The sequence below is a fragment of the Trachypithecus francoisi genome, unplaced genomic scaffold, assembly GCF_009764315.1.
Source record: "Trachypithecus francoisi isolate TF-2019V2 unplaced genomic scaffold, Tfra_2.0 Lachesis_group12, whole genome shotgun sequence".
NCBI lineage: Eukaryota > Metazoa > Chordata > Mammalia > Primates > Cercopithecidae > Trachypithecus > Trachypithecus francoisi.
Genome location: NW_022681457.1, coordinates 61,961,872 through 61,984,582, shown reverse-complemented (window position 1 = coordinate 61,984,582; position 22,711 = coordinate 61,961,872). Strand labels below are relative to the sequence as shown.

The 22,711-nt window shown below is 43.8% G+C and overlaps 1 protein-coding gene across 3 annotated transcripts in view; it reads right to left on the bottom strand.

Annotated features, from left to right (window-relative positions):
• TDRD12 (tudor domain containing 12) overlaps positions 1-22,711 on the bottom strand; it is a 105,545-nt gene that overhangs the window by 41,601 nt on the left and 41,233 nt on the right. For all 3 annotated transcript variants that reach the window (XM_033225605.1, XM_033225607.1, XM_033225606.1), the window contains 3 exons: positions 18,265-18,362; positions 17,614-17,690; positions 13,269-13,349 (listed from right to left, as the gene is read on the bottom strand). In XM_033225605.1, the coding sequence (XP_033081496.1) occupies positions 13,269-13,349; positions 17,614-17,690; positions 18,265-18,362 (256 nt within the window). The remainder of the gene's footprint in view (positions 1-13,268; positions 13,350-17,613; positions 17,691-18,264; positions 18,363-22,711) is intronic.

Below are 22,711 nucleotides of genomic sequence, written 5' to 3'. Positions count from 1 at the left end.
AAATGCAAAAGCCACAAGACCCAACTGTCATCAGCTGATGAATGAGTACATGAAATGTACTCCATGCACACAATGCAATATAAGTCGGCCATGAAAAGGCATGCTGTGCTCATTTATGATACGGCAGAGGTGAGCCTTGGAAACATTGTGCGCAGTGAAACCAGCGTCACTAAGGCCCACACACCATATGATCCCATCCATATGAAATGTCCTGAACAGGCAAACCCATAGAGACTGAAAGCAGACTGCTGGCTGCCAAAGGATGTGGAGGGAGGAAAACGGAGAGTGATCGCTAATGGATATGGACTTGTGTGGTTGCAAACTCTGTGAATACACTAAAAATCACTGAATTGTACACTTGAGAAAAGGGTACATGAATCGTATCTCAAAAAAGCTATGTTTTAGAGACAATGTTCCAGAATAGAATGTTAGAAGCTAAAAAACAGATGGACAAACTGGTAACAGCCCCAAGACAGTTGAATCTGAGCCAGCCACGGGAGGCCTGACCCTATCTGCAGAGAACAACCTTCAGAAAGCTGAGGAATTAGGGGCAGGCTCCCTGGCTGCAGCAGTGTGGCAGAGTGGGGAGCCTCTGCATCACCTTACACTGCTCCACACCAGACTGCCACCCACCCCGACCCTAGGAAGCCCAGGGGCTGATTCTCTGGAGAGGATAAAGCAGAACTCTCAGGACTGGGGGCTGTAGGCCTAGCTGCAAACCAAGGTACCGAACTGAAAAGAGGCAAGCTAAGCACACACAGGACAGTAAGACCCAGCCTGTGCCTTCCACTGAGCTCCCAGGACACAGGCAAGTCTTTAGCCCCGGGGGCCAGAGACAGGAGAAGCCTTCCCTTGGGCATCTGGACAGAATTCAGAGGTTCCTGCACTCACAGCAGCTCGCTCCCCTGTGAGACCCATAGCCCACAGGCTTGGTACACTCAGAGACCCTCACCAGCTCACTGGTCCTCTACGTTGAAATACGGGCAGACAATCAAGGACCGCATGACGTCTAAGGAAAGCCTCCAACCTTAAAAACCGAGTAATGCACCCTGCAAGAAAAAGAAACAGTGTAGGGAGAAGAAAACTCCCCCACCAACATCATTAGTCTCCTTAGAAAAATGAGAGAAATTATCATATATGTGAAACAAGGACAGGACATGATCAGAAAGAGAAAAGAGAACAAGAGTAAACCCTTGCAAATTAAAAACGTGATATTAGAAATAAAAAACTCAATAAAATGAGTAGAGGACAAAATTGTAAAAACATTCCAAAAAGTAAAGCAGGCTGGGTGCAGTGGCTCACACCTATAATCCCAGCCTTTTGGGAGGCCGAGGGAGGCAGATCACTGGAGGTCAGGAGTTTGAGATCAGCCTGGCCAATATAATGAAACCCTGTTTCTACTAAAAATATAAAAATTAGTCGGGTGTGGTGGTGGGCACCTGTAATCCCTGACTGAGGCAGGAGAATCACTTGAACCCAGGAGACAGAAGTTGCAGTGAGCTGACATCGCACCACTGCACGCCAGCCTGGGCGACAGTGCGAGACTCCGTTTCAAAGGAAAAAAAAGTAAAGCAAAAAGACAGAGATTTAAAAAAGAGCAGGCACTTCCAAGATGGCCAAATAGGAACTCCAGTCTGTAACTCTTAGTGAGATCGATGCAGAAGATGGGTGATTTCTGCATTTCCAACTGAGGTACCTGGTTCATCTCACTGGAACTGGTTGGACAGTGGGTACAGCCTATGGAGGGCGAGCCAAAGCAGGGTGGGGTGTCACTCCACCCAGGAAGCACAAGGGGTTGGGGGATTTCCCTTTCCTAGCCAAGGGAAGCCATGAGTGACTGTACCTGGAGGAGCAGTACACTCCTGCCCAAATACTGTGCTTTTCCCACAGTCTTCACAATCAGCAGACAAGGAGATTCCCTCCTGTGCCTGGAGCGGTGGGTTCCACGCCCATGGAGCCTTGCTCGCTGCTAGCACAGCAGTCTGCGATCAACCTGGGATGAGGGGGGAGGGGCATCCACCACTGCTCCGCCCACCGCAGCTCAGCAGAGAAGCTTGAACTGCGGAGCCCACCGCAGCTCAGCAAGGCCTACTGCCTCTCTAGATTCCACCTCTGGGGGCAGGGCATATCTGACCCAAAGGCAGCAGACAGCTTCTCCAGACTTAAACGTCCCTGCCTGATAGCTCCAAAGAGAGCAGTGGTTCTCCCAGCACAGCACCTGAGCTCTGATAATGGACAGACTGCCTCCTCAAGTGGGTCCCTGACCCATGTGTAGCCTGACTGAGAGACATCTCCCAGTAGGGACCAACAGACACTTCATACATGTGGGTGTCCCTCTGGGATGAAGCTTCCAGAGGAAGGATCAGGCAGCAATATTTGCTGTTCTGCAGCCTCCGCTGGTGATACCCAGGCAAACAGGGTATGGGGTGGACCTCCAGCAAACTCCAACAGACCTGCAGCTGAGGGGCCTGTCTGTTAGAAGGAAAACTAACAAACAGAAAGGAATAGCATCAGCATCAACAAAAAGGACATCTATGCCAAAACCTTATCCATAGCTCACCAACATCAAAGACCAAAGGAGGATAAAACCACAAAGATGGGGAGAAATAAGAGCAGAAAGGCTGAAAATTCCAAAAACCAGAACGCCTCTTCTCCTCCAAAGGAACACAACTCCTTGCAGGCAAGGGAACAAAACTGGACAGAGAATGAGTTTGATGAGTTGACAGAAGCAAGCTTCAGAAGGTCGGTAATAATAAACTTCTCTGAGCTAAATGAGCATGTTCTAACCTATCGTAAGGAAACTAAAAACCTTGAAAAAAGCTTAGACAAATGGCTAAATAGAATAACCAATGTAGAGAAGAGCTTAAATGACCTGATGGAGCTGAAAACCACAATACGAGAACTTCGTGACGCATGCACAAGCTTCAACAGCCAATTTGAGCAAGTGGAAGAAAGTAAAAATTAATGAAATAAAGTGAGAAGACAAGATTAGAGAAAAAAAAGAGTAAAAAGAAACAAACAGGCCGGGCGCGGTGGCTCAAGCCTGTAATCCCAGCACTTTGGGAGGCCGAGACGGGCGGATCACGAGGTCAGGAAATCGAGACCATCCTGGCTAACACGGTGAAAACCCGTCTCTACTAAAAATTACAAAAAACTAGCCGGGCGAGGTGGCGGGCGCCTGTAGTCCCAGCTACTCGGGAGGCTGAGGCAGGAGAATGGCGGGAACCCGGGAGGCGGAGCTTGCAGTGAGCTGAGATCTGGCCACTGCACTCCAGCCTGGGCCACAGAGCGAGACTCCGTCTCAAAAAAAAAAAAAAAAAAAAAAAAGAAACAAACAAAGCCTCCAAGAAAATGGGACTATGTGAAAAGACCAAATCTACGTTTTATTGGTGTACCTGAAAGTGACGGGGAGAATGGTACCCAGTTAGAAAACATTCTTCAGGATATTATCCAGGAGAACTTCCCCAACTAGCAAGGCAGGCCAACATTCAAATTCAGGAAATATAGAGAACACCACAAAGACACTCTTTGAGAAGAGCAACCCCAAGACACATAATTGTCAGATTCACCAAGGTTGAAATGAAGGAAAAATTGTTAAGGGCAGCCAGAGAGAAAGGTCAGGTTACCCACAAAGGGAAGCCCATCAGACTACCAGTGGATCTCTCTGCAGAAATCCTATGAGCCAGAAGAGAGTGGGAGCCAATATTCGATATTCTTAAAGAAAAGAATTTTCAACCCAGAATTTCATGTCCAGCCAAATTAAGCTTCATAAGTGAAGGAGAAATAAAATCTTTTACAGACAAGCAAATGCTGAGAGATTTTGTCACCACCAGGCCTGCTTTCCAAGAGCTCCTGAAGGAAGCACTAAACATGGAAAGGAACAACCGCTACCAGCCACTGCAAAAACATGCCAAACTGTAAAGATCGACACTATGAAGAAAATGCATCAATTAATGGGCAAAATAACCAGCTAGCATCATAATGAGAGGATCGAATTCACACATAATGATATTAACCTTAAATGTAAATGGGCTAAATGCCCCAATGAAAAGACACAGACTGGCAAATTGGATAGAGAGTCAAGGACCCATCAGTGTGCTGTATTCAGGAGACCCATCTCATGTGCAGAGACACACATAGGCCCAAAATAAAGGTGGGGGGAAATGGAAAGCAAAAAAAAAGCAGGAGTTGCAATCCTGACCTCTGATAAAACAGGCTTTAAACCAACAAAGATCAAAAGAGACAAAGAAAGCCATTACATAATAGTAAAGGGATCAATTCAACAAGAAGAGCTAACTATCCCAAATATATATGCACCCAATACAGGAGCACCCACATTCATAAAGCAAGTTCTTAAGAGACCTACAAAGAGATTTAGACTCCTACACAATAATAAATGGGAGACTTTAACACCCCTCCATCAGTATTAGACAGATCGAGACAGAAAATTAACAAGGATATCCAGGACCTGAACTCAGCTCTGCACCAAGCAGACCTAATAGACATTTACAGAACTCTCTGCCCCAAATCCACAGAATATACATTCTTCTCAGCACCACATCACACTTATTCTAAAATTGACCACATAATTGGAAGTAAAACACTCCTTAGCAAATGTAAAAGAACAGAAATCACAACAAACTGTCTCTCAGACCACAGTGCAATCAAATTAGAACTCAGGGTTAAGAATCTCACTCAAAACCACACAACTTCATGGAAACTGAACAACCTGCTCCTGAATGACTACTGGGTAAATAACAAATTGAAGACAGAAAGAAAGATGTTCTTTGAAACCAATGAGAACAAAGACACAATGCATCAGAATCTCTGGAACACATTTAAAGCAGTGTATAGAGGGAAATTTATAGCACTAAATGCCCACAAGAGAAAGCAGGGAGACCTAAAATTGACACCCTAACATCACAGTTAAAAGAACTAGAGAAGCAAGAGCAAATGAATTCAAAAGCTGGCAGAAGGCAAGAAATCACTAAGATCAGAGCAGAACTGAAGGAGATAAAGACACAGAAAACCCTTCAAAAAAATCAATGAATCCAGGAGTTGGTTTTTTGAAAAGATCAACAAAATAGATAAACCACTAGCAAGACTAATAAAGAAGAAAAGAGAGAAGAATGAAATAGACACAATAAAAAATGATAAAGGGGATATCATCACTGACCCCACAGAAATACAAACTACCATCAGAGAGTACTATAAACATCCCTGTGCAAATAAACTAGAAAATCTAGAAGAAATGGGTAAATTCTTGGACTCATACACCCTCCCAAGACTAAACCAGGAAGAAGTTGAATCCCTGAATAGACCAGTAACAGGTTCTGAAATTGAGGCGATAAGTAATAGCCTACCAACAAAAAAAAGTCCAGGACCAGACCGATTCACAGCCAAATTCTACCAGAGGTAGAAAGAGGAGCTGGTACCATTCCTTCTGAAAATATTCCAATTAACAGAAAAAGATGGAATCCTCCCTACCTCATTTTATGAGGCCAGCATCATCCTGATACCAAAGCCTGCCACAACAAAAAAAAACTGGAGTCACAACAAAAAAAGAGAATTTTAGGCCAATATCCCCGATGAACATCGATGCAAGAATCCTCAATAAAATACTGGCAAACCGAATCCAGCAGCATATCAAAAAGCTTATCCACCATAATCAAGTCGGCTTCATCCCTGGGATGCAAGGCTGGCTCAACATACACAAATCAGTAAACGTAATCCAGCATATAAACAAAACCAACAACAAAAACCACATGATTATCTCAATAGATGCAGAACAGGCCTTCGATAAAATTCACCACCCCTTCCTGCTAAAAACTCTGAATAAACTAGGTATCGACGGAACGTATCTCAACATAATAAGAGCTATTTATGACAAACCCACAGCCAATATCATACTGAATGGGCAAAAACTGGAAGCATTCCCTTTGAAAACCAGCACAAGACAAGGATGCCCTCTCCCACCACTCCTATTCAACATAGTAGTAGAAGGGCATGGCAATTAGGCACGAGAAAGGGCAGTATCTGGCCAGGGCAATCAGGCAAGAGAAAGCAATAAAGGTATTAAAATAGGAAGACAGGAAGTCAAATTGTCTCTGTTTGCAGATGACATGATTATGTATTTAGAAAACCCCATCATCTCAGCCCAAAATTTCCTTAAGCTGATGAGCAACTTCAGCAGTCTTAGGATACAAAATGAATGTGCAAAAATCACAAGCATTCCTATACACCAATAACAGACAAACAGAGAGCCCAATCATGAGTGAACTCCCATTCACAATTCCTACTAAGAGAATAAAATACCCAGGAATCCAACTTACAAGGGATGTGAAGGACCTCTTCAAGGAGAACTACAAACCACTGCCCAAGAAAATAAGAGAGGACACAAACAAATGGAAAAACATTCCATGCTCATGGATAGGAAGAATCAATATCGTGAAAATGGTCTTACTGCCCAAAGTTATTTATAGATTCAATGCTATCCCCATCAAGCTACCACTGATTTTCTTTACAGAATTGGAAAAAACTACTTTAAACTTCATATGGAACCAAAACTGAGCCCACATAGCCAAGACAATCCCAGGGAAGAAGAACAAAGCTGGGAGCATCACCCTACCTGACTTCAAACTTTACTACAAGGCTATAGTAACCAAAACAGCATGGTACTAGTACCAAAACAGATACATAGACCAATGCAACAGAACATAGCCTCAGAAATAACACCACACATCTACCGCCATCTGATCTTTGACAAACCTGACACACACAAGCAATGAGGAAAAGATTCCCTATTTAATAAATGGTGTTAGGAAAACTGACTAGCCATATGCAGAAAACTGAAACTGGACCCCTTCCTTACACCTTATACAAAAATAAACTCAAGATGGATCAAAAGACTTAAACATAAGACCTAGGACCATAAAAATCACAGAAGAAAATCTGGGCAATACCATTCAGGACACAGGCATGGGCAAAGACTTGATGTCTAAAACACCAAAAGCAATGGCAACAGAAGTCAAAATTGACAAATGGGATCTAATTAAACTAAAGAGCTTCTGCACATTAAAAGAAACTATCATCAGAGTGAACAGGCAACCTACAGAATGGGGGAAAATTTTTGCAATCTACTCATCTGACAAAGGGCTAATATCCAGAATCTACAAAGAACTTAAACAAATTTACAGGAAAAAAGCAAACAACCCCACTAAAAGGTGGGCAAAGGACATGAACAGACACTTCTCAGAAGAAGACATTTATACAGCCAACAGACATATGAAAAAATGCTCATCATCACTGGTCATTAGAGAAATGCAAATCAAAACCACAATGAGATACCATCTCATGCCAGTTAGAATGGCGATCATTAAAAAGTCAGGAAAAAACAGATGCTGGAGAGGTTGTGGAAAAATAGGAACACTTTTACACTGTTGGTAGAAATGTAAATTAGTTCAACCATCATGGAAGACAGGGTGGCGATTCCTCAAGGATCTAGAACCAGAAATATCATTTGACCCAGCAATCTCATTACTGGGCATATACCCAAAGGATTATAAATCATTCTACAATAAAGACACATGCACATGTACGTTTATTGTGCACTATTCACAATAGCAAAGACTTGGAACCAACCCAAATCCCCATCAATGATAGACTGGATTAAGAAAATGTGGCACATATACACCATGGAATACTATGCAGCCATAAAAAAGGATGAGTTCATGTCCTTTGCAGGGACAGGGATGAAGCTGGGAACCATCATTTTCAGCAAACTATCACAAAATCAGAAAACCAAACACTGCATATTATCACTCATAAGTGGGAGATGAACAATGAGAACACATGGACACAGGGAGGGGAACATCACACACCAGGACCTGTGGGAGGTCGGGGGCTAGGGGAGGTATAACATTAGGAGAAATACCTAATGTAGGTGACGGGTTGATGGGTGCAGCAAACCACTATGGCACATGTACACCTATGTAACAAAACTGCATGTTCTGCACATGTAACCCAGAACTTAAAGTATAATAATAAAAAAAAAAAGAAAGAAGAAGAAAAATATATTTTATAAAATTACGCAACCAATTCAGGAGGTTCAATATACGAGTCACAGAGGTTCTTAAAAGAAGACAGAGAACATGGAGCACAAGAGAACAACCAAAAAGTCATCACAGAGGTTCTTAAAAGAAGACAGAGAACATGGAGCACAAGAGAACAACCAAAAAGTCAAGAGAATTTCCCAGGGGTAAGGGACACGAGGCTACACATTGGAAGGGTCCACTGAATGACAAGCATAATAATAGAACCACGCCAAGGCACAACATCAGGAAACTTCCAAACACTGGCAACAAAGAGGAGAGAGAGGAGAGAGAGGAGAGAGAGAGAGAGAGAGAGAGAGAGAGAGAGAGAGAGAGGGAGAGAGGGAGAGAGGGAGAGGGAGAGAGGAGAGAGGGAGAGAGGGAGAGAGGGAGAGAGGGAGAGAGGGAGAGAGGGAGAGAGGGAGAGAGGGAGAGAGGAGAGAGGAGAGAGGAGTCATATATAAAGAATAAGAAATCAGAATAGAGTGGACGTCTCCACACTAGAAACTAGAAGTAGAAATGTCTTCAAAATTTATACACAAACTATTGATCAGGTGTGAAGATAGTCTAAAAGCATTTATGCAAAGTCTCTAAAAAATTTATGTTTTGTGTCTTCCTTCCTAGAGAGCTACTAAAGGATGCTCTCCACCAAAACAAGGGAGTAAACCAAGTAAGAATAAGATGGATGATCTGGAAAAGAGGAGATTCAATTCAAGAAAGATGCAGAGAATCTCAGGATGTTGGTGACAACGAATGCGGGACGCATGAGGCACAGACCAAAGCAGGCAGAAAACGTCTGGAGAGATCTCCAAAGAGACACAAGTGAGAACCTGAGTTTAGACAACAGAAAAGAATTCTGGAGATGAATCTTTAAGACAGATGAAAGACTTAGGAAAGTGAGCCAGGCATAGTGGCACACAGTAGTCCCAGCTACTCGGGAGGTTGAAGCAGGAGGTCTGGCTTGATGCCAGAAGTTTGAGACCAGCATAGGCAACACTGTGAGACCCCATTAAAAAAAAAAACCCAAAGAGAGAAAAAAACAGATAATTATTAACTTCAGGTAAACCAAAAGGCTATGTGAGAAGAGAGAAGCAGCCGTGCTCTGTGACTGCAGAGCTCCACAGCACTCACCTGCTCACAGCCCAGGAACAATAGACACTCATCTCACCGGAACCATGATGCAGGGAGAGTGGGGTCATGGGAAGAACAGAAGTGTGGGTGTGATTTCAAGAGGGAGAAGGAAGGGTTGTACAAGAGAGCCGCGTCCTCAACACTCACTGTGTTCTTTGGCAGAGGGCTTGGGTCTGGCAGGACAGTGTCCGACCCTGGATTCAGCAGCCTGTATGAAGGGCATTTCAGTCCAGGCTTCGACATGCACTGCTGTTCAGACTCTGACACTGAAATGGTATCACAAAGAATGTGCATATTTGGGCCAGGCGCAGTGGCTCACACCTGTAATCCCAGCACTTTGGGAAGCTAATGGCAGGCATATCACCTGAGGTCAGGAGTTCGAGACCAGCCTGGCTATCACGGCGAAACCCCATCTCTACTAAAAATACAAAAAAAAGTTAGCTGGGCATGGTGGCGTGCGCCTGTAAACCCAGTCACTCGGGAGGCTGAGGCAAGAGAATCGCTTGAATCCAAGAGGCGGAGGTTGCAGTGAGCTGAGATTGTACCACTGCACTCCAGCCTGGGCTACAGAGCAAGACTTTGTCAAAAAAAAAAAAAAAAAAGAAAGAAAGAAAGAAAGGGTTATTCGGAGAATTTTCCATCTTCAATCAGTAGGCAGTACAAAGTAGGCTGATGTTAAAATGTTTAAAGGAAGACAACAGAAGAATAAAGAATGAGTATCACAGTAGGCTTGAGGGACACAGAAGATGGAAACACAAAGAACTGCAGAGAGAGCTCCAGGGTACATTAAATATCAGAGATGACGTGAGTGGCAAGCAGGCACCACTCCACCCTCCTATGCCCAGGACGTCTTAACCAGTCATGAAAGTACTCCCCGCAGCACATATGGCTGCACTGTCAAAGTCCAAAATCCTCCTGAAAATAATTCTGCGACAGTCACCACACAGAGTTGAGACTCACCCACCACCCAGCATATTTCCACGGGCTGGGCAGAAGCTGGCACCAGCTTAGAAACATGGTATCAGCCCAATCCACGCTGCCTCGCCACCCCAAGAAGCTCTTAGCAGAACACAGCAGTTTCTCTTGGACACCCAAAGATTAAGAGAGAGCATTTCGCTAGGAGAGCCCTTAAACCTGGGTGTGGGCCCCACCACTCCCTCTGCTACCCAAGTATCCAGGATTCCCAAGGGTATGGTGGTATGTGATCCTGGAATGGGGCAGACTGAATCTGGGGTGACCTCTTCCAGAATGTACTGTAATTGGGGGGTTTCCAAATGAGTTATATGAAGGAACAGGCCCAAGGAGAAAGAAACACAACTGCTTGCTGGTACTTACAGGCTTGAGCAATTCCATCAGCAAGACAAAAAGACAGGAAAAGAAAACCACAGGTGTCACACAGAGGAGGCTAGTGGGACACCTGGCCTCTGGCGATGAGCCAAGGTCCCTGTGCCCCTCTGCCCACATCATGACAGTCATTATCATAGTACCAAGTGAGGTTTGGGGATGCGGCAATACGGGTCCCTGACTGGCCATCCTTAAGGAAAGGGTCCCTTTCCTCCAGGCTGCCTTCGCTATCTAGCCAGAAATGACAGCACAGGGTTCCCCAGGCTTTGGACGCAGTGCAGCCAATGTAGGACCTCTGCTCAGTCAAGGGGGAGGGTCCCAGGATCACCAGGTCATTCCCATGTCCCTAGGGAACTCAAAGCCTTCTTTGCTGTTTAATCTTGAACTACCTCAAAGTTCCCTGAAATCCACCGGAGACTGACAGGATAACTGATGTTGTTTAATCAGTGGGTTGTAAGTAAAGGGCATTTTAGCAGAACAGGAGACAAGACAGAACTTTTTTTTTTTTTTTTTTTTTTTGAGACGGAGTCTCGCTCTGCCGCCCAGGCTGGAGTGCAGTGGCCGGGTCTCAGCTCACTGCAAGCTCCGCCTCCTGGGTTTACGCCATTCTCTTGCCTCAGCCTCCCAAGTAGCTGGGACTACAGGCGCCCGCCACGTCGCCCGGCTAGTTTTTTGTATTTTTTAGTAGAGACGGGGTTTCATCATGTTAGCCAGGATGGTCTCGATCTCCTGACCTCGTGATCCGCCCATCTCGGCCTCCCAAAGTGCTGGGATTACAGGCTCGAGCCACTGCGCCCGGCCTCGACAGAACTTTTTAATATGAAAATAAAAGGGAACAGAATATTTCAGGGTCATCTGGGCGCAGTGGTTCATGCCTGTAATCCTAGCACTTTGGGAGGCCAAGGCAGGTGGATCACCTGAGGTCATGAGTTTGAGACCAGCCTGGCCAACATGGCAAAACCCCATCTCTACTAAAAATAAAAAAAAAATTAGCTGGACATGGTGGCAGATGCCTGTAATTCCAGCTACTTAGGAGGCTGAGGCAACAAAATCACTTGAACCCAGGAGATGGAGGTTGCAGTGAGCCAAGATTGCGTCATTGCACTCTCACCTAGGTGACAGAGCAAGATTCCGTCTCCAATTAAAAAAATAAAATAGGCCGGGCGCGGTGGCTCAAGCCTGTAATCCCAGCACTTTGGGAGGCCGAGACGGGCGGATCACGAGGTCAGGAGATCGAGACCATCCTGGCTAACACGGTGAAACCCCGTCTCTACTAAAAATACAAAAAACTAGCCGGGCGAGGTGGCGGGCGCCTGTAGTCCCAGCTACTCCGGAGGCTGAGACAGGAGAATGGCGTAAACCCGGGAGGCGGAGCTTGCAGTGAGCTGAGATCCGGCCACTGCACTCCAGCCTGGGTGGCAGAGCAAGACTCCGTCTCAAAAAAAATAAATAAATAAAATAAAATAAAATAAAATAAAATAAAATAAATAAATAAATAATGAAAAAAAGAATATTCCAGGGTTAATTTGCCTGGTTATAATTTAAAATAATAAAATAAAGAAATAAGCTGCACGGATAATGCAAGGTCTTCTGTTTCAAGGAAAACAACCACTGTGACAGCAAAACCTTTAGGTATTAGGGCTGAGGTTGCCCTGGGAGGGGGGTGTCAGTCAGGTGCATCAACAGCCATCCTCAACTCTGTGGGCTCATGGAAGCTTTCAAAGCCTCACCCTTGAAATACTGGGTGGTGTATACTCCCAGGGTAAGAAGCCCTGGCAGGCCATCGGCATGGCCTCTGGGAAGCTGGGGAGCCCACATGGCAGCAGAGTCCACACCCTGGCTCCCACCCCCAGGCCAACCAGTGGAAACAGCAGGACCTTTCCACCTCTGACCTGTCTCACACTCTGTCCCTCTGGGAGCTCCAGGGCAGCTACAGTTACTTGGAATGTAAAATTAGGCCAATATGGTAAAAAGTATAAAAATGGCATGAGGCTGGGAGCTGCGGTCATGCCTGCAAATCCCAGCACTTTGAAAGGCGGAGGCGGGAGAATTATTTGAGACCAGGAGTTTGAGACCAGCCTGGGTAACATAGTGAGAACCCTGTCCTACCAAAAATATATATATGCCAGGTATGGTGGTGCATGCCTGTGGTCGCAGCTACTTGGGAGGCTGAGGTTGGAGGATTACTTGAGCCCAGGAGGTCGAAGCTGCAGTGAGCTGTGACTGCACCACGGCACTCCAGCCTGAATAACAGAGGAAGACCTTGTCTCAAAACAAAAATTGGTATGTAAATATTTTGTAGATTACACAAGTATAAAATCAAGGCAAACTGCTCAGTTTTTCTGGCAGTGTTGCCTCAGAGAACTGAGAAGAAAGCAAAGACCAACCCACAGAATATCAACAGACCCAAAAGATCAACTGTATCTAATTCCATTTGTGACACTGTTCACTTTACCAAGAGAATCCAGAAGGCGAGGTAGAAAATGACTACTTACACTGGAACAAAGCTTTAAACAGAAAAATGTGCCCAAGTGGATGGAAAAGAAAAAACTAACCTCAGACCCTACAGGAGATGCACTGTACATTTATTTTTTGATGGGAATGCAGGTTTGAAACCAGTAATAAAATGTGTAGATTTCTCTTGTTTATAATTTTATTATAATTATTTCAATACACAATTCAAGCCAAGGAAAAAATTCTTACTTCACACAGCTATTCTTCTCATCATATTCTTTCTTCTCAGTCAATCTAAGAGGTTTCTCATTTGACTTCTGACTTGAAGCACTAGAAATGAAAAAAAAATTCATTAAAATTTGTGAACAGCAGCCTGGGCAACACAGTGAGTCCCCATCTCCACAAAAATAAAAATATAAAAAACACTGGGCATGGTGGTATGCGCCTATGGCACCAGCAACTCGGGAGGCCAAGGTGGGAGGATTGCTTAAGCTTAAGAGTTGGACGCTGCAGTGCATTGTGATTGTGCCACTGCACTCCAGCCTGGGCAACAAGAGCAAGACCCTGTCTCTTAAAAAAATGAAAAATTGGCCAGGCGCAGTGGCTTACGCCTATAATCCCAGCACTTTGGGAGGCCGAGGCAGGAGGATTGTGAGGTCAGAAGATCGAGACCATCCTGGCTAACATGGCGAAACCCCATCTCTACTAAAAATACAAAAAATTAGCCAGGTGTGGTGGCGGGCACCTGTAATCCCAGCTACTCGGAGGCTGAGACAGGAGAATGGCGTGAACCCAGAAGGCGGAGGTTGCAGTGAGCCAAGATCACTCCACTGCACTCCAGCCTGGGTGACAGAGTGACACTCCGTCTTAAAAAAAAAAAAAAAAGAAGAAAGAAAAAAGAAAAATTGTGAACTCCTTTACCTCAATCCTGAAAATATCTTTATTTTCTGGATTATAAATTTAAGAAGCACCACTTAGGAATTGGTTTATCTACATAAGCACATTTCTGTGAGAACCGGAGCTTAGTTTTTTAAGTATAAAAGTCACTTCTGACACTTCTGGTGCTGGTGCTGGACAGGAGGGAGTAGGCCTGCCACAGCCTCTCTCTCCTGCTGATGACAACTAGAGATTCTGGATGAGGCCCCAACAGCAGGCGAGAGAACTGGAACACCTGAAAAACACAGTCACCAGGACTTTCTTGGTTTTTCTTCTCTGTGTCTCTCTGTGTTGACCTCAGGATGACTATGTGGCAGATGCAGACACAAGAACCTCCAGGAGAGACCCCCTCTTTCAAGCCAGAGAAGCGGGAAGAGACGCCCTTTAAACCAGAAAGTGTGGGGAATCCCCATTGTTTTTCTTTTCTTTCCTCGCCGGGCCCCAAGGCCAGCTCTGATCTTGGAGCTGCATTCAGCAACAGCAACAGCAGTGTGGTGACCTTGACCCCTGAGAGAAAACCCGCACCTGAAGCCAGAGGAACTGGGAGATGGGAGCTGTGGTCCAAAGACTGTGTGAGGAAAATTTCCACCTTTTTTCTCCCTTATTTGTTTTATTCTCAAGGTATCCCAATCCCACATTACTGCACACCAATGTCTCCAAGAGAAACTATCTGGCTAGAGGAACACGAGGAAGGAGCCCCTAGAAATTGGTAACTGTGAGGGAAATTCTGAAAAGAAAGAGAGCTGGTTCATGACCCAAAGCAAGCTCCTGACTCGCCCCAAGCTATGCAGATGCAGAACAGTCCCCAAGCAGCATCAAGGGCCCAGAGCCTGAGATCACATGGCCACCACCATCCACAGATAACAAGGCAGAACATGAGGGCTGGACCTCATGGAAGTACCAACCTCCTGTGAAGACAAACGACACCAACCAACGCTCTCTAGAGAATGTGAACAGAAACCAGAGTCTCGCAACATAACACTCAAAATATCCAGAGTAAGTCCAAAGTTACTCAGCACACAGGGGCCCAGGAAAACGGATCGACTGCCAAGGGAAACGACAATCAGCAGGCACCAACCCACGGTGGCTCCAGGTGGCAATCATCAGACACTCACTCCGCAAGAAGAAAAGGTCAGCACTTCCGAGTGGAAACACACAAGTTTTCAGCAAGGAAATATAAACTTTTGAAAAAAAAAACAAGGAACATTTTAGAAATAAGAAATATAGGCCAGGTACAGTGGCTCACACCTGTAATCCTAATTTTTGGTAGGCCGAGGCGGGAGCATCACTTGGTCTCAGGAGTTGGAGACCAGCCAGAGAAGCACAGCGAGACCCCCACCTCTACAAAAAATTAAAATGTTAGCCAGCTGTGGTTGTGTATGCCTGTAGTCCCAGCTACTCGGGAGGCTGGGGCAGGAGGATTGCTTAAGCCCAGGAGTTTAAGGCTATAGTATGATTGCTCCACTGCACTTGAGGGACTGGGTGACAGAGCAAGACCCTGTCTCAAAAAAATATAGATATAATAAATAGAATACTCATAGGATGGGCTCAATAGCAGAATGTGGATGACAGAAGAGAATGAACGTACAGACAGATCAGTAGAATCATTAATCTGCAGAGTAGCAAGACTGAAAGGCTGAAAAAATGAACAGAGCCTCAGGGACTTTTTGGACAATATCAAAGTATCTGACATTTGTTTCATCACAGTCTCTACAAGGAGAGAAAGAAGAGAACGGTGCAGAAAAAGTATTTGTAGACATAATGACTATTTGATGTAAGAAAGATACAAAAGAAGAATATTAACAAACCCCAAGCATAAGAAATATGGTAGCAACGATGGCAAGGTATATCACAATTTTTTTTTTTTTTTGAGACAAGTCTTGCTCTGTTACCCAGGCTGGAGTACAGTGGTGTGATCTCAGCTCACTACAAACCCCACCTCCTGGGTTCAAGCGATCATCATGCCTCCTGAGTAGCTGGGATTACAGGCACCTGAGTACCAACCCCAGCTAACTTGTTTGTATTTTTAGTAGACACGGGGCTGTGTTGTTGTGTTGGCCACATGTGTGTTGTTGTGTTGGCCAGGCTGGTCTTGAACTCCTGACCTCAGGTGATCTGCCCACCTTGGCCTCCTAAAGTGCTAGGAATACAGGCGTGAGCCACCATGCCTGGCCAGTATATCATAAGTAAATTGCTAAAACCAGTAATCAAGAGAAAATCTGAAAAGCAGTCAGAGGAAACGGCAGAGGAACAAAGGCACCGGTGACAGCAGAGGCAGTGCTGGGAACAATGCAAGAGAGAAGACAGTGGGGCAACATCTTTACATAAAGTGCTGTCGACCTAGAATTCTACACCTAGCAAAGGTATCCTTTTCAAAATGAACCTAAAATGAATACTTTAAAAAAAAAAAAGCTGAAAGAGTTCATCAACAGCAGACCTGCAATGCAAGAAATATTAAAGGAAGCCCTTTAGGTAGAAGGAAAATAATACCAGATGGAAATAGGGATCTACACCAAAGTAAAAAACACCAATGCAACCACGTAGGTAAAGAGAGAAGATATTTTTAGGCCGGGCGCGGTGGCTCAAGCCTGTAATCCCAGCACTTTGGGAGGCCGAGACAGGCGGATCACGAGGTCAGGAGATCGAGACCATCCTGGCTAACATAGTGAAACCCCGTCTCTACTAAAAAATACAAAAAACTAGCCGGGTGAAGTGGCGGGCGCCTGTAGTCCCAGCTACTCGGGAGGCTGAGGCAGGAGAATGGCATAAACCCAGGAGGCAGAGCTTGCAGTGAGCTGAGATCCGGCCACTGCACTCCAGCCTGGGCGACAGAGCAAGACTCTGTCTCAAAAAAAAAAAAAAAAAAAAGAGAGAAGATATTTTTGTTAGTTAACTCTCTCTAGAATATAATTGACTATTTAAATAAAAGTGAGATAGAGTCTAGCATTTATGATACATGTAAAAGTACAACATATGACAATCACAGCATAAAGTCCATGAGGGGAAGTGTGAAAGTCTACTGAGTTCTTAGACCATTCATGAGGTGGTACAATATTACATCCTTTCTGCAATTTCATTAATGTCACTGACATGTATCTTGAAGAGGACAAAGTACAGACCCAGCCTCTGATACTCATGAAACCATCCTTCTCTTTCTGCCCTGGGTAACCACCCACCCTGTGCTGCCATCTGGCCACGTGAGGCCATCCCTCCCATCAGGACCACTCAGTGCCAATCTTCAGACCTGCCTTACTGAGACAACTCTGTCCAACAAGGCAAAAAGGAGACACACTCTAGGGCCACTACCAGTTTTCAGTCAACTTTGCTGTCAACCAGGTGTCACATTTTTCCTTTAAATTAATATGTTTAACCAAAATTTCCTGGGCCACTCTTTGAAAATGAACTATTTTCCCATCATCCATTTTATAGAACACTGTATAAGACAGTATCACCCTAAGTCTCTTGTCAATTACACTGAATTATTATTATTTTAGAGATACAGTCTCACTCTGTCACCCAGGCTGCAGTGCAGTGGTACAATCATATCTCACTGAAGCCTCGACCTCCTGGGCTTAAGCAATCCCCCCAGCTCAGCCTCCTCAATAGCTGGGAGTACAGGTAAGCGCCACCACACCCAGTTTGAATTTTCAAATCATACCTTCCTTCTGGTACATCTGGATCAGCATATATGGTTATGCCTCTTTTTTTTGGCCAGTACGCTGAAGATTCAACACACTGTAAAAGAAAAACTTCTTTCAGAAAGAATGTATACGCCAGCAACATAATACACATTCTTTTAGAAGCAAAATTCCATGGGAGTTATTCTCATGAACCACCATCCCAGACAGCTTTCATGCACACACAGATATGGAGAGACAAAAAACTGGCAAGTTGGGTGATTATGCCATTGCTATACTACATTAAACATCCAAATGGCAGGGCATTCCAGATTATCAGTATTTAAAATGCCCTGCAATTACTTTCACCTGTCTTGTCAAAGGGACGGAGAGCAGATTAGACTTGCACTTCACTATGACGGTACCCTGGAATCCCAGACTTTCATACCTTCATTAAAAGGAGGATGAATATCCAATTTTGTAGAAAGGAAACTAGGCCGAGAACAAGAGCTTGACATGAAGAAGCTGGAGCTACTTTCTCCTTTCAAAATAAGCAAACTATAGGAAACTATTATGGCCAACGATTTTTTAATAGAAAACATATTTTTGGTTTCAGATAGATTTTGAAAGAGAAAATTTGAAAATTAACGCTATATGAACTCTGTATTGAAAGAACATTTTTAAAATACCACCTTATTTGTATCTTTTAAAGAGATGCAATGGTGTTTCTTTTCAGATTTGTTTTTAGGTGAATCTCTCAATGAATCCATATTACATTTTACAGCTTTGTCTGCAAAATAAAAATGGTAATAAGAAAGCTACACCAAAAAGTGATATTAATAGAAAACAGGATAAAAAGGAATATAATAAAAGCAAATATCATTATAAAATCTTAATATGTGAAATTTTTATGGAATATGAATTTGTAGTAAACCTTACTTGAGGGGATTAAATTTTAAAATTTTGTCTCAACCTTCATGTAAAAACAATTAAAATGTTCTAAAAATTCCCATACCAGCTGACTAATAATGGAACACAACAGTATTTTCCCAACTTGTCAGATGACATTTCCCTCAGAAGACCATGGCAACATCACCCAACACACAGGCTCTTCTTACAACGTGACTCTGCCTCCTGCCAAGAGGTGGGCTCTGTGTTCCTTTCCCATGAACCTGGGTGAGCTCATAACCAACATGGAAGTGGTGCTGTGTGACTTCTACAGCGATGTTACCAAAAGGCCGCATACTCGGGATCTGCCGTCTTGGACGCTCACAGTTGAAGCCCAGTCATGACGCTGTGGGAAAGCAGCCACATGGAAAGGCTGCCAGCATATTTCGGATGACAGCCCCAGCTGAGGTCCCAGCCAAAAGCCAGCATCAACTGCCAGAACGTGCCTGAGTTCTCAGATCACTGCCCCTGCTTAGTTACCGCCAGCCCTCATGTCTCCCTGTCTGAGGCCCTGGACAGTGTGGAACAAAGGCAAACCCTCCTGCCATGCCCGTTCTGAATTCCTGACCACAGAACCCATGAGTATTATAAAATGGCTGTTGTTTTACCCAGCAATCATGTATTAGGGAAATACAGAGGCATTCTAGAAAAGTGTCCTACTATTAATAAAATAAACACAAATTGAAATGACAAGAGACACCTTTCACCTATTAAATAAGTCATTGAAATAAGCAGCAGCACTAGAAATGTGAAATGATATTATAAACTGCCCTAACCCTTCTTTAAAGTAATTTGGAACCCAAGTCTGCATGTCACGTGGTCTTCTGGTTTGGAATTACATTATCAGGGTACAACCTTTTAGCCAAAAAGATAAACTCTGGAACCAGGAATGGAGGCGGTAGTTAAAATTCACCAAAAGAGAAACGTTCATACAAGACAAGCTCTCAAACAAAAATCACTAAGTCCACAAAGTAGTTCAATGCTATCATAAAGAGTTTTTTTTTTTTAAAAAAAAAGGAGATTGGGAGAGAAATATTCACATCTGACGATATGAAGATAAAACATCTGTCTGAAAAGGACTTTTCAAATAAACTTAATTAAAATATCCAAGAAATAAAAGAAGTAATAGTATTTATGAAACCAAAGAGGTCAAGTGCAGTGGCATGCCTGTAATCCCAGCACTTTGGGAGGTCGAGGTAGGTGATCACTTGAGCTCAGGAGTTCAAGACTAGCCTGCTGAACAAGGTGACACCCTGTCTCTGCTAAAAATATGAAAGTTATCCAGGCGTGGTGATGCACACCTGTAGTCCCAGCTACTTGGGAGACTGAGGCAGGAGAATCACTTGAACCTGGGAAGCAGAGGATGCAGTGAACTGAGATTGCACCACTGCACTCCAGCCTGGGTGACAGAGTCAGACTCCATCTCAAAAAATAGAAATAAATAAATAAATAAATAAATAGCCTAGCCTAGCACTCCTTCCCTTTTCTCTCTTCCTCTCTTGCAAGTGACATGCAGCTCCTGTTCCCCTTCTGCCATGTTTGGAAGCTTCCTGAGGCCTCACCATACGCAGATGGCAGCTCTATGCTTCTTATACAGCTTGCACAACTGTGAGCCAAATAAACCTCTTTTCTTGCTAAATTATTCAGTCTCAGGTATTCCTCTACAGCAACGTGAACAAAGACACTCCCCTACTAAAAGAACTACAAAGTATATACTTGGGGAAGGAGAAAAATAAACCAGTAGTACAATAATATTAATTATATAATCAACATCTACTTAGTATTTATATCAAGAACTATTCTTTTTTTTTTTTTTTTTTTGAGACGGAGTCTCGCTCTGTCACCCAAGCTGGAGTGCACTGGCCAGATCTCAGCTCACTGCAAGCTCCGCCTCCCGGGTTCACGCCATTCTCCTGCCTCAGCCTCCCGAGTAGCTGGGACTACAGGCGCCCGCCACCTCGCCTGGCTAGTTTTTTTGTATTTTTTAGTAGAGACGGGGTTTCACCGTGTTAGCCAGGATGGTCTCGATCTCCTGACCTTGTGATCCGCCCGCCTCGGCCTCCCAAAGTGCTGGGATTACAGGCTTGAGCCACCGCGCCCGGCCATCAAGAACTATTCTAAATGCTTTATATGAATTGATTCAATTCTATGTGATAGGTACCATGTACTTTATTGAATTCCATGTGATTTCTCGATGGGCACAATTATTTCCCCCTTTTCAGATTAGGAAAAGCAAGCACAGAAAGGTGAAATAATGTGCCCATGTTTATTCAGCTAGTAAATAACAGATCTGGGATTCGAACCCAAGCAATTCCACTCTAAAGAACTTAAAGAAAAACTGAGCATAAAATGTATTTACAAAAGAATAAGTTAAATTAAAATTCTAGAAATTAGAACAGAAATGAAAAGAGGAGTTTAGAAAAGGTGACGTTATTGATGTGAGGACAATGATTACCTTGAAACTTCATTAGAAAGTATAAGTACATATAATATTTAAGACTAAGAGAAATGAAATGCAATATCTATAAGAGTAAAAAGGAAGAGGGGGGAAAATGGTCAATTCAAGAGGAGGCAGAAAATAACAAAATAGAAATAAAAATTATGGTCAACAGAAAACACAAAATGAGGCCAGGTGTGGTGGCTCACGCTTGTAATTCCTACACTTTGGGAGCCCAAGGCAGGTGGATCACTCGAGGTCAGGAGTTCAAGACTAGCCTGGCCAACATGGTGAAACCCTGTTCCTACTAAAAATACAAAAATTAGCTAGGCAAGGTATGCGTGACTTTAATCCCAGCTACTTGGGAGACTGAGGTGGGAGAATCACTTGAAGCTGGGAGGCAGAGGCTGCAGTCAGCCATGATCCTCACTGCCTGCAGTGAGCCACTGCATTCCAGCCTGGGTGACAGAGTGAGACTCTGTCTTAAAAAAAAAAAAAAAAAAAAAACCCACAAAATGAGACAATGAAAAGACCTCCAAATATACATTAAATCACAATAAGGCTGGGCACAGTGGCTCACGCCTGTAATCCCAGCACTTTGGGAGGGAGGCTGAGGCAGGTGGATCACCGGAGGTTGGGAGTTCGAGACCAGCCTGACCAGCAACATGCAGAAACCCAGTCTCTAATAAAAATACAAAATTAGCCAGGCATGGTGGCACATGCCTGTAATCCCAGCTACTCGGGAGGCTGAGGCAGAAGAATCACTTGAATCTGGGAGGCAGAGGTTGCTGTGAGCCGAGATCAGGCCACAGAACTCTAGCCTGGGCAAAGAGAGCAAAATTCTGTCTGGAAAAAAAAAAAAATCACAATAAATGTATGTGACTTGTCAAAGAATCATAAGTGGCTCTCATAATAAGGGAAATGCAAATGGAAACTCATCTAAGATACTATTTCTCACTGCAAACTGAAAAAGATCCAAAAACTTGAAACTCTCTGCTGGTGAGGTGTGGGCAAAAAGGCAGTCTCCTAGATTCCCATGAGACTCCCAGATGATACAGTACCCACAGCATCTGGCAACAGGGATAAAACCATTCTTTGACCAGAAACCCCTCTTCCAGGAATCTACCTTGAAGATGTAGCTCCACAAATACAAAATAATACATACTGGAAAAACTGGATGCCCACATGGAAAAAACAAAACCAAATCCTGACCCTTACCTCACATCGCTAACTTGAAATAGATCCTAGAATTAAATGTAAAAGCCAAAAGTAGAAAACATAGAGAAAGCAAAGTTTTCTTAAATAGGACATAAAATCCTAAAACAAAAATAAGTGATTAGCTAGACTTCATCAAAAATCAAAAACTTCTCCTCTGAAAAATACCATTAAGAAAACGAAAAGCCACAGACTAGAAGGAAATTTATTTATAATACAAACGACATCTCCAGAATATATTTTAAAAACTCAGCCAGGCACAGTAGCTTGCACCTATAATCCCAGCACTTCGGGAGGCCGAGGCAGGAGGACTGCTTGAGGCCAGGAGTTTGAGACCAGCCTGGCCAGCATAGGGAGACTCTGTCTCAATAAAAAATAAAATAAAGAATAAAAATTCTCAGTTTATTATAAGAAAACCTAAGTTTTAAAACATGTAAACAGGAATTTCACAAAGAACAGACAAATTGCCAACAGGAACATGAAAACATGTGCAGTATCATAAGTAATGAGGAAAGTGATCTGCAATCCAGAAGGCCACC